Raw genomic sequence first — 17,748 nt, 5'->3', positions numbered from 1 at the left:
TAATTGATAAATATATTAGTTTGAAATTGGAAAAAAAATGAGCATGTCACTGCCTCACAGTAGACAAACATATCAATTAATTTTGGAAAACTTAGCTTACTTAGAAATGTCTGGTAAGACCTTAAAACTAACAAATAGATACGTACTCTTGTTTACAAGAGAGAACTTGTTATGGTGATTTAAAAGAGTCTAAAATTTCTAACTTTACTTGCATCAAATGACAGTTATGTAACTACACCCACTAGAGAAAAGTAAATATTAAAAGAACGAAAGAATTGCCTTCATAAAAAACTCTGTTCCATTACAGAGTTCGGAATTCATCATTCACAGGACAGTACAACAGCTTGAAAAGAACAAATAAATTTCCTGCAGCACCTATACCATAACGATATCAACCTTAAAGGTCAAAATTTCTGTCCAGAATATGGGCACATGTTACCAGTAATCCCCACATGAACAAACACCATCCTTGAAGTGATGAAAGCGATTAGAGTCCCTCACAATAATCTCTCTCTCTGTTATCTTAGAAATAAGTTTAGTCACATTGTGGCAGTCTCCACAAACCCGCAAATTTTTATAGATCCGTAAAGGACTTCTATGAGGAGTGTTAAGAATTCCATAAGCAATAGCCAATCTCTCACTATGACTGGTAAGGATTTGTTCCTTTTCGTCATCCTCAACATCTTGTAATACAAAAGTATAGTCTGGAGTATAACCTAGGGACTTCATCTTAGCAGTTAAAATACTTAATTCCTCGTATATCTCATAGCACTGCGGGTGAGATTGATTTGCTGTGTAAAAGACTTCAATTTTATTGTTCAGTTCAATTGAGCTCCATCCAGGAGTCTTCTTCAACCCCCTGTCTCTAGCCAATGATCTCACTTCCTTCACCCCCTCCCATTTCCCATAATTAGCATAGATGTTAGACAACACGACATAGTACCCAACATTCTCCGGGTCAACTTCAAACAAATTATCTGAAGCCAATTTACCCAGCTCAACATTTCCATGTATTCGACATGCACCTAGAAGAGCGCCCCAAACTGAAGCATCAGGCTGCAAAGGCATGCTTTTTATAAATCGGTATGCTGTTTCTAGGCGCCCAGCCCTAGCAAACATATCAACGATGCAACCATAGTGCTTTAGAACAGGTTTGATGCCAAACTCTTGCTCCATCATATGAAAGTATCTTTTACCCTCATCAACTAATCCTGAATGGCTACAAGCTGACAATAGAGACAAAAATGTTACATGATCTGGTTTAACACCCTCACCCAGCATATCATTGAATAGTTTCAGAGAAACCCTGCCATTTCCATGAATACCATGACATGATATTATGGCATTCCAAGGGACTGTACTCATCCTAGGCACCTCGTAAAACAAAGACATGGCATCATCCAGTCTTCCACATTTACCATAAAGGTCAATGAGGGAGGTACCAACAAAGATGTCCAAATTAAGAGCTACTCTGAAAACATGCCCATGAGTCCTCATTCCTTCTCGCAACGCACCTAGATGAGCATAAGCTGGTAAAATGCTAACCCAAGTTCCTTGGTTTGGTGCTACGTCATCACATTTTTTCATCATGTTGTAAATTTCAATAGCCTCACTTGCAAGACCATTTTGAGCATAACCTGAGATCATTGAGTTCCAGGATATCACATCCTTAATCGGCATCTCGTCAAAAACCTTACGACTACAATGAATGAAACCCAATTTTGCATACATGTCCACAACAGCATTACACACAATAACATCCTCCTGAATCCAACATCTCCTCAATATAAATCCATGAACTGATCTGCAGCAATGGAAACTTTTGGTCTGAGCTGTACTAGAAGCTAAACTCACAATCGTCAACAAGTCAGGCTGAATCTCATTTACCCTCATCTCATGAAAGTACTTCAGTGCCTTTTCAGGTACATTATTTTGCTCATATGCAGCAATTAAAGAGTTCCATGATATTAAATCTCTTACAATCATATCATCAAATACTTTTTGTGCATGTCTTAACTCACCAAATCTGGCGTACATGTTTATTAAGGCATTCGATACAAAGACATTTAATTCTAGGCCATGCTTTATAACATACAAGTGAATTAACATCCCGTGCACAATATCATCAAGCTGCGCACATATAGGAAGTACTGTTGCGATAGTCACCGAATCCATTTTTATACCCTCTAATCTCATCTCATTCAACAGGCTCAATGCCTCTATAGCATTTCCATTCTGACAAAATCCAGATATCATAGCATTCCAACAACCCATATCCCGAAAAGGCATATTCTTAAAAATTTTGAAGGCAACATTAGATGATTGGAAACGGCAATACATATGCACCAAGGAGGCAGCTACAAACACATCCCACTCTAAGCCAAGTTTCGAAACCCAGCAATGTATTCTTGCACCATCAAGTATATTACCGCAAGCTTTCAACGCTGGAGGGAAAGTGTAAAAGTCAGGCTTAACATCAGCCGTGGACAACATTTCATTCAAACAATTCAGAGATTCACGGAAGTTGCCATTACGAACATAAGATGATATCATGGAATTCCAGGTATAAGCATCTTTATTCTCTATCATGCAGAAAGTCTTCTGAGACAAAGAAACATCACCCAAGTGAGCATAAAGATTCCCAAGTCTAGTGCCGATAAAGATACTCTGAGCCTTCCCTGACACAACGAGAAGGGCATGAAGGCACTTCAAAATGTAGATTTTGGTACAGGATTTGAATAAATGCTCAAAGTCTTTCTCTTTTTTCCTGCTTGCAACACCATTTGATAACACCTCATTGCAACTTCTACTTGAGTATAACTTGCAACAGAAAGAGGAGAATGGTAGCGATTTTGTGGAACGCCCACCTTTGAACGACAGTAATAATCTGCATAGACAAAGCCGAAAATCAAATCAATATGAAGACCAAAAGATTACATGTTAGAATTCATCCCCTCTCTTTGGAAAGTACAATAGGAAGAAGAAAACATCATATCAATAGTCAAAATGCCATGACAATATAAAGAACAGAATGGGAAGTTGAAGCCACCACTAATGCAAATAGGATAATAAATAAACAATTGAATTATAAGCTCCTCAAGATAACATGCAGAATACCCAAATTGATGTTAGAGATCACATGGAGCTAATGTGTATGCGGTAGATTTTGAGGCTAGACTTAATAGTTACTACATCTGAGAGTTCATAATGACTACCCTCCTTCAAAAGCTATTGGGTTAAGCACTGCAACCAGGTATGCGAACAAATTACCTAAATTAATAGAATTTGAGACGGTAAAATTCTTCTTAGGTGTAAATGAGACATACTTTGTTTGTAAATTAGACTGTAGGCATTTGAATGACTAAAATATTTGCTACCAAAATCATCACTAGTATCCTTCTATGATCCCAACTTTATCCTAAAGGATACATACACCATAAATTTCAAGAGGACTCATAGGATGTGCATATTTCTTGACAATCTACATGTTCCGATGCTTCCCAACTTACAAATCTTGGGATAAGAATCTTTTTCCTTTCAATTATTCACTTCTTTCAGAACTAAAATGAAAGAGGTGAACAATCTCAGACTCTCTTTGGCTTCTTGAGACCATACCCAACTATCAAGACACTTGCATTTGAAACTCGTATTAGACCAATTCATCACTTCATCCTTTTATCATAACTTGTTCATTCAGAACCCTTGAAAATTAAGACATTCAAATGGTTCTTATGTTCACGGTAGTCTAAACACTAATCAACTCCAACAGTTGAGAAGGTCTTACAAATTTTTAAGTTTCAATTCTTCTTATATGTGCAAGAATTCCAATGAGATTCAGCCTACCTGCTCTTTTGGAGTTTGTGGCAGTTACATAATTGGTTTCAGTGAGGAAAAGGAAAAGGAATGGACAGAGTTTAGAAAGAGTTGTGTTGCATGCTATTTACATTTCTTTCAGTGGATCATGTGTGGGCTAGAAGGATGCCGTAGTTGTTTTTATTTCACTAAGGAAATTCGAAGTCTCTGTTCTGCTAAATGTTATGTTCTATTTTTAATATATAGCATTAATTCTGATTTCAGCGAACAAAACATTTGAGGTAGCTCATAACGTCTAGCCTAATCCCCGTTTCGTGTTTGATTTTGTTTAAATCTTAGTTTGAATTAGGTCATATCTATCTTAGAGACCTATTGCTTCAAGAGTTATAACTTATTGGGTTGCCTATTATATAGGAACGACCTGTATATTTTATTAAGGACAGATAACTTGCCGAATTGAACTGATTCTACACAATCTCTCTCTCTCCCTACTTCCTCCTCCTTCGCGTCTATTTACCCTTTATCTCTCCCTCTCTCCTCCTCTCTCTCTCTCTCTCTCTCTCTCTCTCTCTCTCTCTCTCTCTCTCTCTCTCTCTCTTTTCTTGTTCTGTTATTCTTCTTTATTTCTCCCCTCTCTTTTTTCCCTTCTCCATTTCATTACTACAACATTCATTTGTCTACCCCATCAAAAGTAAAATAAAGCAAGTCTTTCACATATTAAAGATTGAGATTGTTATCACAAACTAGTATCATAATTTATCAGTCCAGACTGGTATAGCAGCTTATGTACATGGCTGCGAGTGTCAATTCAAGTTATTTGTTTATAAGGAACAAAATTATGTCAACTTATGTTAATATAAATTGATAAGCTTTAATGAAACACATTGGTGCTTGTGCTTGACAACAGCTTGAGGGTAGGTTCATTATCCCCATCTAGCCAGTGCTTAGGGTAGCTTCTCAGAAGTTACTAAAAATAATCTAGGACGACTTACCACCATAACATTGAGAATCTAGCAAATATTAAATTTCGATGGTTTAGGTTCCTGATGGGGTAAAAAATTTTCTGTAACTGGTGTCACTACCTATGGATGAAACTTGTTGTATCATATGAATAGTGCTCGTAAGTGAGCAGATTGGGTTGGGTTTGTGCGACCTGCCAATATTTAATATGGGCTGAAAATGGGTAGAGTGATGGATTATATGGGTCAAGCCATATATTCTGCACCTTCAGCTTTTTAGCTTAAGTAAACCTCTGCACTGCAAAACAAAAACTATAGATTGGTCTTTTTATAACCAAAAGTCCAAAACTTAAGTAATTCCAAACTTCATACATAATTGTAAAAATTGCTAATCCTTTAGAGAGACTCCTACTGCTATTCATAAACTAAAACAAACAAAAAAAAGGACAAAATATCATCTGTTTTATAGTTGTAGAGTCGAGAAAAAGCTGGTGCAGGACAAGAACTAGGGAAATACCTCTTTCTCTTTAGATATATCTGCAGTCTCAAATTAAATGCTCAATAAATGAAGGCAAGGTGAAGCGAAAAATGAAAAATGAAGGCAAAAATAAATAATTAAAAGGAAGAAATGGAAAATGAGAATCATCCTATGAATCAAATCCACTCTTTTATTCAAAAGTATAACCAACAAATGTCATCTGAAAACAAATTTCCAAATCAGACCTCAACGCCCAAAACACCTTTTTGCAATATGAATTTCAACTGTTTAGATGTTCTCTAATATGCAAACCTATCAGATCAAGAAGCAGAAAAAGAGATCATCAGCAATAATGATTTGATATTGAAGGTTCTAATCAGTAAATTATGTTCTTCCTCAACACTATCAAAAGGACCTCAATCAGGCTCATATCACTAGAAATCAACGGCGCAGATTGCCTTACACCATCAGATTTCTAAACCTTATGATCTAGCAATGCATAATGAGCCACGTGTCTGCCAGTCAAATCCCCTCTCCCCTATAAATTCCGCTCACGATGAACCACTCACCATGGGAGGAGGAGCTGGTGGGATCTCCATTCCCCATGTAGATAGAGAGCATAAGAGAAGTAAAAGAATCAGATTTTATTTACACCTAGAATAGGGGAAATGGGTTGACCTGTTAACTCATATTTATTGCGGTTTAAATGGGTTGAGCCATATTTTACCCATGTGACAAAAATAACTCACCCAACCCATATACAGTTTGGCGGGTTGTCAAAAGAATTGAAATTTTGCCAGCACTACATATGGATGAAGTTTATGATCGATAGCCATGTGATTTAAATTTGAATAATTCCATCAAACCAACGGAACTACAGGTTATCAGTACTTGAGGCCTCACTTCATCTGAAGTTGTCCTATGAATTGTATTACATACAACATTCGGTGTTTGTGATATTAGTTTGAGTACTCCACCTGTTTCACTTATATTTGCTAGATGTCCTCTCATAAAGGACTAGGTGCTCCATCAGCACTTCCCAGAAAAGTAGCAATTCCAAAAAAAGACTTTTTCTCAATGAGAGAAGACCAGTTAGGGGATGCAATTCAAGCTGCAACCGAGTAACTTAACCCGCATGCTTTCTTAGGCTTGTCATTATCTACATGTAGGCTAGGTATGTTATTGATAAAGGTGTAGGCTAAGTACTTTTCTCCAATCGAACTAATTAATGCTGTATTGTGGGCCGGTCTGGGACCTGGACCGGACCGGGCCCGCGGTCTTAACGGGCTAAACGGTCCCGGCGGGCCGGTCCCTGATGGTGTAGAAAGCCCGTGGCGGGCTGGTCCCTTGCATCAAGCCCACGAGACCGGGACCGCTAAGCCCGGGACCGGCAGGCGGTCCTGGGCCGGTTCAACCGGGCCTAACGGTCCTAACGGGCTCCAACGGCTCTTTTTTTAAAAAAAAAATTTTTTTTTTAAAAAGACCAACGGTCAGATTTTAAAATCTAGCCGTTGGCCTTTAATTTTCAACCGTTTGGAACTTTAAAAAATAGCCATTTTGCCCCCAAACTTTATTTTAACCCCAAACTTTATATAATTACACTTTTTCCCAATTCTCAACTATAAATACCCCCTCATTCTTTCATTTTTACTCACCAATTCATCAATCTATCTCAATCTCTCTCAATCTCTCTCAATCTATATCTAATTTCTCTTCTATAATTGCTTATTTTATTATTGCAATTTCGTGAAAAATTGTGAAGTTGGTGAATTGAAGTATTCAAGTCTTCAACGATTTTCAATTTTCAAGAAGTTCGGCAATTCGGTAAACTCGTTCCAACTCTTAAGTTTTAAGAATATATTTTTGTGTGTTTAGTTTGCATAATTGTAATTAATATGGCATTTTCTTTGAAAAAAATGTTTGGTGGTAAGGGAAAAGCTAAAATTGGTGAAAGTAGTCTCCAACCTACTACCCTTCCCCCGGCTCCCCGACCCAGACCTGTTACCCGTCCTGCTGCTCCTATTATTCTTGATAGTGATAACCCTTGTTTTTAATTTTCCGATAGTGAATTTTGCCATAATGTTGCACCAGGTGAACAATTAAATGAAGAAGTTATGAATGCTCTTTATCCTAATCAAACTATCTTAGAAAATGATGAGGAAAATGAGGATGTAGATGAAACCCAACCGGATTTAGATGATACACCTACTAGTCCTGTTAATAACCCAACTGATGCCCCACCCGACCCACCTGTAGAAACCCCTACTTTTAATAGACAACCTTCTAAACGCCTAGAAACATCAATAGTTTGGAATTTTTTTACTCAAGTAAGAGAACAAAATAAGGCTAAGTGTAAAACTTGTGGGAAATTGCTGGCGCATAAATATACTGGAGACCGTAGCGGTACGGGTAGTTTGGCTAGGCACATACAAACACACCCTAGAGATAAAGTTAAATATTTACAAATGAAAGCGCAGCAAGAGGGGACAAGTGTAGATACTGCGGTTAACCCTAGTACAGGTTCAAATCTAGTTCAACCAGGAATTAACACTGTGACCGGTAGTATTTTATATTACGATCCTAATAAAGATCGTGAAGAATTAGCAAAGATGGTTACCGTTATGTGCTTACCATATACTTTTCCTTCTAACCCTAATTTATGCATTATATTAGAAAAGTTTTTAATCCTACTTATAAAGGTTGGCCTCGCGCAACAGTTAAGAGCGATATTTATAAATATAAACATGAATATGAACAATATTTGCGGTATTTATTTACTCATATAACTAATCGGATTTCTATTACTACTGATATTGGTAGAAGTACTAATGACTGTGATTATCTAACTGTTACAAGTCATTGGATAGATGTGGAGTGGATAATGCAAAAACGCATTATTGCGTATAGAATAATTAATTCACGTCACATAGGTAAGTTTATTGCTAACACTGTTGCAGATATTTGTAGATATTTTTGCATTAGAGATAAAATAATGGCAATTTCTATGGATAATGCTTCTAGTAACACTAGTGCTATAGGCATACTTACAACAACACTAAATCTTGCATTTAGTAATTGTTTCCATGTGAGATGTATTTGTCATATTTACCATTTAATCGTCGGTGATGGTATGAGAATTTTAAATTTAGAAATTGAAAAGGTTAGAATGGCTCTTAATTGGCTTTTTTATTCAAACCGTAGAAGTAGACTTAGAGAGTACTTTAAAAAATGTGATGAATTTGGCCTTAGAGAAAGAAAGGTTCCTAAACCTTGTCCAACTAGATGGAATTATATGTACGAAAGTTTAGTAGTTGCATATGAATATAGAAACCCAATTAATGCAACGTTTAATGCTCGTGTTGGTGGTGAGGATGATGATGAAATCCTTACAAATCAAGATTGGACGAATGTCAAAATTCTTATAGATTTTTTAGAACATTTTCAAATTGCTACAAATGCATTTTCTGGACAATATTATCCTACTATTTCAAATTGTTTAGTTTATATTGCACCACTATGTGATTTGTTTGTTGAATTTTCGGAGGGTGGGGAAATTTATAAACTTGCTATAAATGCAATGAAAGAAAAGTTTAAAAAATATTTTTTCCCTATCCCCCCTATTTATGGTGTTGCTGCAATGTTAAATCCTACAATGAAATTAGGAGGTCCTCACTTTTGGTACTCAAATATTTATAAGGCTTTAGATCTTTCAGTTGAGGAATTTTCTACACTTGCAGAGGCAAAAGCCTCAATTAAAATAAATGCTCAAACAATTTATAATGCTTACCAACTTGCGTTAGATCATGCTAGGCCAGATGTTCCAACCCCTACTTCGTCTAGTTCACAATCATCTAAAAGAGCTGCGGGCCTAAAAGCACTTAAATCTTGGACGGAGTTTAGGGGTTCTCAAGGTGATAATTTTGATGAGACTTCACATCTAAATGAGCTTCAAGTTTATTTGTCGCAGGGACTTGAAAAGGAGAATCCAGACGGCACCTTTGATCTTTTGGAATGGTGGAAGGCAAGGGAAAAACATTTTCCGGTTCTTGCAAGGATGGCTCGGGATATTTTATCTATTCAAGCTTCAACAGTTGCATCAGAGAGCGCTTTCAGTCAAGCAAGACTTCAAATAGGTGATCATAGAGCGTCTATGAGGGAGAGCTTGGAAAAATCAGTACTATTCAAAGATTGGATCCGCTCGGAAAGAAGAAACTTTGGACTTGCAGAATCACAACCGGAGATAGACGAAGCTTATGAAGAAATGATAGCGGAACTTGCGGAGGATGCTGCTTCGCCCGGAAGCGGTGATGAATAAGCTTCTTTTCCGCCACCACCAACGGAACCTCCTCCGAACCTTGAAGGATTTATGAGATTTGTTAGAGATACAATGTAGATTATGGTGTAACTTGTACTTTGGCATATCTTCTTTAGTTTTTTTTCCTTTTAATGGTGGTATTAGTACCTTGTTGTGCTCATTCCATTGGGGGGAAGAAGACTAAGAAAGATATGCCATTTTTGGTAATAAAAATTATAAGACATGCCCTTGAATATCTCTTCGCAATATTTTTTTGTCTTTAACTTGCAATTATTTATAAGCTATAATATATATACATAACATACAATATATACTACAAGAAAATATATAAGGGAATATATATACATAACATACAACATATACTACAAGAAAATATATAAGGGAATATATATACATAACATACAATATATACTACAACAAATTATAGTATATTATACTAGTATACTATACTAGTATACTATATATATTATATTTACATGAAGAAGTAGTACTATATATACTACAAAACAAGATTTTTCAAAATGAGGGCCCCACCCCCAATGACCACCAACGGTCATATTAATTGCACAAATAGCCGTTTCTTTTTTCCAATTTACAAAACTAACCTTCTCTAACACTATAAGTACCCCCCTCCCTCTTCTTCATTTCAATACTCAATACTCATTTCTCAATCTCTCAATCTCCAATTTTCAAGACTTCAAGTCTCAATCTCAATTTTCAAGTTAAATCATGCCTCGTTCGGAAAGAGTGCGCTTATTTGTTTCGCAATACTATGAAGTGCTTGAAGAAAATGAAGAAGGCCAAATATTAAAGTGCAAGAACTGTGGAAGTCTTAAATTTTCGTTCAGGGTGTACCACAGGCATTTTAAGGAGGCATATAAAGTATTGTGTTGAGGGTATTTATCCGCAAATTCGTCTTTAAGATTTTTCAACAATTTGTGTTATTTTAAAATTATTAGACGTATTTATGCTTCATGTTGTACTTTGCTATTAATTTATTATGCATGCCAATTTAGTTTTACTATTGATTTGTTATTTTACATTTTCGTCAAACACTTTAATAATTAGATTTCAATATTATATATACTACATATATTTATATAGCCATGCATAAGAGCAATTTATATATATACATATACATATGGTTTACAAGAAATTGCCTTAAATAAAAAAAATTTAAAAAAAAAAAGCCCGGAAATAAAAAAAGTCCGTTAGGCCCGCTAAGCCCACAAGCCCGACCCATTTAGCCCAGGACCATATGGGCTTAGGCCCGTCACGGGCTGGTCCTACCCGTTGAGCCCACGAAGCCCGGGACCGCGAAGCCCGGGACCGCCAGAGCCCGGGACCGCTAAGCCCAGGCCCGGTTAGCCCGGCCCGGTTAGCCCATTTAGGCCCGGGCCCGGCCCACCATACAGCCTTAGAACTAATTATGCCTTATTATCTGGGGGGAAAACTTAACCAGCATGCAAAATGCTTCCCTTAACTCTTATAGTTCTTTATTACCTAATTATCAGAACAAATATAGTTCTTTATCACCTAGCCAAGAAAGAACAAGAGTTACTAACAATTAAAAAAACCATGGATTATCATTTCCATGTTTGAATTTTGTATGCCTTAGAAATTCAAATTAATGTCGGCAATTAAAATCTAAACAATGTTAGATAGATGTCTTGCCACACATCTTCAGTCAAACAAGAATAATTTAGATAAATGTTTGCAGTACTATTATACGGATCCAGCAGAGAAAAGTTAAACCACATTGTTCTTACCCACCTCTGTGACATAGCAACATTGACCTCGGCACTGACATGGCACTGTTGCTCCTGACAAGATATTGGCAATCTCTTTACAAGCGTCCTTGCTCAACCAAAAAGCAGCATCAGCTATTTCAGCTAAATTTACATTCTCCAAGTGACAGCACTTCCATCCCTACATACTGACTGAACAATGTTTTTTTTTTGAAGTAAGAGCATTATCATTGAAAAGCATCAAGAAGATGCAAAGTAGTTACAAAAAACAAAAGCAATGCTAGCTCCAGTACAATGTTGGCTAAGCTAATTTCAGGGAGCTAACAAAATCCAAAAAATTGATTGGGCAATTTATAGGGGTAAGGAAATTCCCCCTGTACTGAAGAATGTTCAGAATGTTCGCATCACATTTTTACAAACCACATCATGATCACTAATTTTTTTGAGAATGGTAAGGATAAAATATATTATAATCACTATAGGATCAATCAAACTTCTATTTTCTTTGCAAATAAGAAAAAATATGCATTCGCTGCCAAATCAGGAAAAAGAAAGACTAAGCAAAGAAGCTTGTCGTTTGTTTTCCTGTTTAAATCAAGGCTGGAATTTAGACTTGTTTAAACCTTTTTCCGGAGATAATCACCCAAACCTTATCTCTTTTTTTTCCTACTGTCCCGTCCTGAATATTCTTGATTTAGATCAACTTTTGCAATATAAAATTAAGATTATGGAAATAAACATCTAATCTTACAGGAGAATTCTGCCCTTCAGCAGCTGTATTACTACTTACGGGTACTATTCCCTTATTGCGGTTGAGAAAAAGGCTAACGGCAAAACATGTGTCAAAGCATTGTTTATAAAAAAATAAAATCAGTGAATAATAGCAGGCCTTCGGAAGGTAAATTCTTTTACAAACAAGAAAAGCATACAAATCTCAGGATAGATGTATGAGGTTTATTCATTTCTCAAAGAATTTGCACAAAGTATCCATACCCACGTTACTCATCAAAAAGCAGGTTTTGTCCATCTCTGGATTATCAACTGCTCGGTTGATTTCTAAGTAGGAGTGCGCAAGATAATCTACGAATGTCCATAATCCCTGTCATTCATGTGCCAAAATAAAGAGAAATAAAACAAACAACCAGAAAACTAACCACCCAAGGCATAACGCAATCACTACCAGGTTGTTTTATCTATAGAAATGTGAAACGACCAGCTCAATTTCCATCCTTTGACTGGTTGCACATAAAATGGTTTAACAAAGAGACAAAGATGGTTTAGAAAATCACAGAAGAAACCAAATGCTGCAATAGTCTAGCCAAACCAAAAGACAAAAACAAACTTAGAATAAAACAAATTTTAAGCCAAATGAATAGCTGGTATTCTTGGAAGTCCATGTCGCATGGTTCTTATAAAGATCCTACCATTTTCACGCTTTTAAGCTGCAAATTCTTCTTTTTTTGATACTCAGAAATTTATACCTCTGAAACTCGGTAGATAATCAGTGTAATTATAATGGAAGATCATCAAAACTTTTCAGAAAAGAAAAAAAAAAGACAGCTAGTAATTTATCTGTTTACCAAAAAAAGCAGATAAGTAGATGCAAATCAAATGGATGTTCTCTGTACAAAGATAAAATCTCTAGTCTTTTCCCCTGGAGCAAACACTGAAACATTTTCTTGAATATTAAGGACGCAGATGCCCTCAATATACAAACTTTACCATGGGGATCCTGCATGATTCCAAGAAACTTGATATCATATCAGACCAAATTAACTTTTTTTTTTATTTGCACCGGGTGTCCGAGTCTCTAAGAGCCCCAACTAATCCCGGGGGTGCACAGGCCCTCGGCAAGGAGTTTCCCGCAAGTGCACCACGGTTAATTCAGGTTTTACCCAGTCCGATGGCCCTCAGAAATTGTTTGCACCCAGTGGGTTTCGAACTTGAGACCTTGAAAGGGAGCAAACCCCAAGGCTCAAGTCTATTGCCACCAGGCCAACCCCTGAGGGTTATATCAGACCAAATTAACTTGCAGTAGTAAGTAAGCTTAGATGCCTTATAAAATAATTTAACGTGGTCTACTAAAGTTTCATTTTTTGTGTTTTGCTACGTTTACTAGAGCACACCAATGTTCACACTAGTGATGGTTGTTTAACACTAGGAGCAGCAGCTACTCAGGGATTGTTGTCAGTGCCCATAGCCTCTGTTAATGTGTCTATAGTCTTGAATAATCTGCCTAGAGATTAACAATAATTATATACTATTATCAAATAAGTTGTTGTTCAGTTTTAAAATTTGATATTGACTCTCAATGTAAGTTTACCATACACTGCTTAACTTCTGAACTTTTATAATGTGAATTGTTTGTTAACATTGTTTCTAATATTCAATCCGATAACAAACCTCTAAAGTTATAATGTTATCATTCTTCTATTCTTATCAAGGTTGATGAATTTCTACTGTAGCTTCTTTTAAAATAACTTTATTAGCAAAAAACAATACAGAGCAACCGACCTATGTAATTTTCATGAAAACCTATAATGATGTGTTTGCTACCCCTTTTAAGGTCTAAGAGTGGTCTGAATTATGTACTCATGTAAACTGCATATTCAGCACGAATGAAGCAGAGAGGGAAGATATCTATCAGTTGGACAAGAGATAACACGCTAAAATTGAACAAAAAAAAAACAGCATAAAACCGAGAAAAGAAAGAAAGACAGTGAAGTTCAATTTTTGTTGGAACTAAAGTGACTATTCATCCTTCTTAGAACCATAGTTAGAAGATTAAATTGAGCATTGACTGAAATAGACTCATAAGGTCCTAACCTTAAATCAGTTTAACTTCTCCCAAATAATACATAATCGGAACATATACGAAACTAGTATTGAATACATATATGGAAGCTACATCCATGATTTCCCCTCAGAATAAAATAAAGATCACAACAACAAAGTTATTTAAAATGTATTTTTTGAAGAAAAAAAAGGTGATCAAACTCGACTAAAAAAGAAGGAGGAAAGAAAAAGGCGATTGATTTGGCCATGTATGATATATTTAGAATAAAAATTTAACTATATATTATCATAAAAGAAAAAGAGTTACAACAAAAAATAGTCTTTCATCAGAGGAAAAATAGTCTGATTGCAAAATTCCTACAGTAACGAAAAAGGTCATGCCTAACCATTTACTTAACTTAACCAGAACACTAAGCAAATAGTATGTTTTATCAATCAACAGTTGCTACTTTTAATGTTTTACCAAAGGCGGGTTAATCCATTTATACTGAAAGAACCAACAGGACACAAAGTATAGACCTTTTAGATAATTAAATCAAATTACCTCTCTATCTCAACATCATTCTATAGTTGTAAAATCTCCATATTTAACCCAAAATCATACTCCCTCTGTTCCAATTTATGTGAACCTATTTCCTTTTTGATCCGTTCCAAAAAGAATGAACCCTTTCTAAATTTGGTAACAATTTAGCTTAAACTTACAACTCTACCCTTAATGAGAAGCTTTTATAACCATACAAATACTCTGGGCCCCATTTGGACTTGTTTAGGACCACAAATTCTAAAAGTCTTCATTTTTTCTTAAACTCCGTGCCCAGTCAAACAGGTTCACATAAATTGGAACGGAGGGAGTAGCAATTTAGACATAAGTATTTTATACCGGCCAAGGTTGAGGAGGTCATGGGAGCTATGAGTAAGATGAGTAGGGGCAGAGCGACCGGGCCTGACGAGATTCCGGTAGAATTTTGAAAGTGTGTGGGGAAAGCAGGTTTGGAGTGGTTGACTAGGTTGTTGAATGTTATTTTAAGGCAAAGAGGATGCCGGATGAGTGGAGGTGGAGTACGGTGGTCCCGTTGTATAAGAACAAGGGTGATATCCAGAGTTGTAACAATTATAGGGGTATCAAATTACTGAGTCATACTATGAAAGTGTGGGAGAGGGTGGTTGAAGCGAGGTTGAGGATGACGGTGTCCGTTTCCGACAACCAGTTTGGGTTCATCCCGGGTCGTTCTACTACAGAAGCTATACACCTTGTTAGGAGGTTGGTTGAACAGTATAGAGATAGGAAGAAAGACCTGCACATGGTGTTTATTGACCTAGAGAAAGCGTATGACAAGACAAAGTTCCTAAAGAGGTTCTCTGGAGAAGCTTAGAGGCAAAAGGCGTGTCGGTTCCCTACATTATGGCGATTAAGGACATGTATGATGGGGCAAAGACTCGGGTTAGGACAGTAGGAGGCGACTCTGAGGATTTTCTGATTGCTATGGGGTTACACCGAGGTTCTGCGCTCAGCCCGTTCTTATTCGCCGTGGTGATGGACGCGTTAACACACCACATTCAAGGAGATTGCCATGGTGCATGCTATTCGCCGATGACATAGTTCTGATTGATGAGTCGCGAGCCGGTGTTAACGAGCGGCTAGAGGCTTGGAGACAGGCTCTTGAATCTAAGGGTTTCAAGCTTAACAGGTGTCACACCTCCTTTTTTACGCACCCGAGGGTATATAAGGGAGTTTTTCCACTTTAAGTGACATTATTCTAAATGAGATTATTTATTTATCAGAGTCGCCACTTGGGATATTTATTTGGTGTCCCAAGTCACCGGTCTATTTTACAAATCCCAAATCGAGAAAATTCGACTTTCCTTTTGAAGTCTGCGAACCAGAAATTCTGAATAAGGAATTCTGTTAACCCGGGAGAAGGTGTTAGGCATTCCCGGGTTCCGTGGTTCTAGCACGGTCGCTTAAACTATTATAATTGGCCTATTATCTGATTTTAATACATGTTTTAGCCTATGGTATATTTTTAACTTATTAGCCGCTTTTAATTATTTTTAGGAAGCTTCAACGTTATTTAAAACACATCTTGAACCACGCCACATGAAATGCACCCGCGGTCCACGACACATTTTATTTAATGTTGTTGAGAATTGGAGTTGGGTCACATGAAATGCAAACCCGAATTTAGGAAATTAATTTAAAATAACGCGCCTAAAGCAACTACGCGCTTTCAAGTTAATAACAAGGTTTGCGAGGGCCATGGAATATTCAGCTAATGGCACACCTCGATTTTATTACAAGAATTACTTCAACCAAAGATTTAAGGCCATATTTACACAATTACTAAGAAAATTGCACTGGGCTAAATCTGATGAGCAAAATCACATAAAGATGTAAATCTACACCCTAACTTCAACGTTTCTTAACAGTAAACTGAGCTATTAAACAAACGAATAATTCAATTTGCACGGCAGAACACAATGAACGAAATACAATTTCACTTACCAACGAAAACGAACAAATTTGCAAAGAAACATAAATCAACCAGAATCCTAGTAAAACAACAAATCAACCGAAATTCCAACTCAATATAAATTGAGCAAAACAGATCAACCATAACACAAGAACAACACAAAAAAGAACGACCAAATACTGCTAAGAAATCGTGAGAAGAATACAGCACAAACTCACATTGGAAACTCACAAATATGCAACTAAAAAGATAGAAAAAATCAGAAATCAAAGCTTTGTGGCCTAGAATAACCACAGATCTAAAACCAACTCACAATCCATGCGTTTGAGCACATATCCATAGATCTAAGTCAAAATCTCATACTGGATAGAAGCGACGAAACTCAGAACATTTAGACAGATTCAAACTATGTCTTTCAATCGCGAAGCAAAACTGAAAATATTGAGATAATAGAAGAATGAACCTTTGTATTAATGAAGCAAGAACAGAGTCGGAATCTTTGCCATAATACATGAACAACGGCCAGAAAGTTCTAAAGGCAACATCGCCGGAACCTCGAACCGGCGCCGAAAAACTCGACACCCAAGCTCGGAGCTAACGTTCACTCGATTTTGGACGGAAACTCGTTGCCTCCCTTCTACTCTCGTTCTCTCTGTTTTTCGTTTCTGTACATGTGTGTGGCTGTGTGCGTTGAGGGGGAAAGGGTTCTCTTGTGTTATGGCTGAAGATGAAGGATGAAGAAGATGAAAGCTAGGGTGTCATGGCTGGTCGGCGATGGAGTTTTAGTGGACGTTGGTTGCTGCAGGTTTTGGAATGGAGGAAGGAGATGGAACGAAGGGGTCGTTTGGGGTGGTATTGAAGAAGACGACGAAGTCAAGGGGGAGGGGTCTGTTTGTCTGCGGCGGTCAGCTATGTCTGCCGCTGTCAGCCCCTTCAGATTTTTCAGCCTTGCAGGTCTATATCCCTTTTTGTTTTTGTATCTTTTTTGCTTTTTCTCTTTGATCTTTTTAGAAAACGGCGGATCAGTGTTTTTGGCCTAGGTCTATATTTAGGGATTTGGTATTATTATATAGGGGTACGGATTAGATTAAGGGTATGTGCCTCTACGAATTATGGGCTTGATAATTATGGACTAGGTCTAAAAATTAGGCCTAAAAATAGGTTGCTC

General features: G+C 37.0%; 1 protein-coding gene across 5 annotated transcripts; it reads right to left on the bottom strand.

Annotated features, from left to right (window-relative positions):
* LOC109225864 (pentatricopeptide repeat-containing protein At4g33990) lies at window positions 230-17,612 on the bottom strand. Of its 5 annotated transcripts, none has more exons than XM_019390665.1 (4): window positions 17,044-17,612; window positions 12,307-12,412; window positions 11,335-11,505; window positions 230-2,887 (listed from the first exon to the last, which is right to left on the bottom strand). In XM_019390665.1, exons 3-4 carry the CDS (start codon window positions 11,373-11,375, stop codon window positions 436-438), a joined length of 2,493 nt encoding a protein of 830 aa, XP_019246210.1. In that variant the 5' UTR covers window positions 11,376-11,505; window positions 12,307-12,412; window positions 17,044-17,612; the 3' UTR covers window positions 230-435. The 5 variants fall into 5 exon arrangements, with proteins under 5 accessions (XP_019246210.1, XP_019246214.1, XP_019246211.1 ...); XM_019390669.1 differs by having other exon boundaries at window positions 11,339-11,505; XM_019390666.1 differs by having other exon boundaries at window positions 12,311-12,412.

Source organism: Nicotiana attenuata, chromosome 5 (assembly GCF_001879085.1).
Source record: "Nicotiana attenuata strain UT chromosome 5, NIATTr2, whole genome shotgun sequence".
Lineage (NCBI taxonomy): Eukaryota > Viridiplantae > Streptophyta > Magnoliopsida > Solanales > Solanaceae > Nicotiana > Nicotiana attenuata.
The sequence above is the reverse complement of the archived record's forward strand: the minus strand, read 5'-3'. Positions and strand labels throughout refer to the sequence as shown.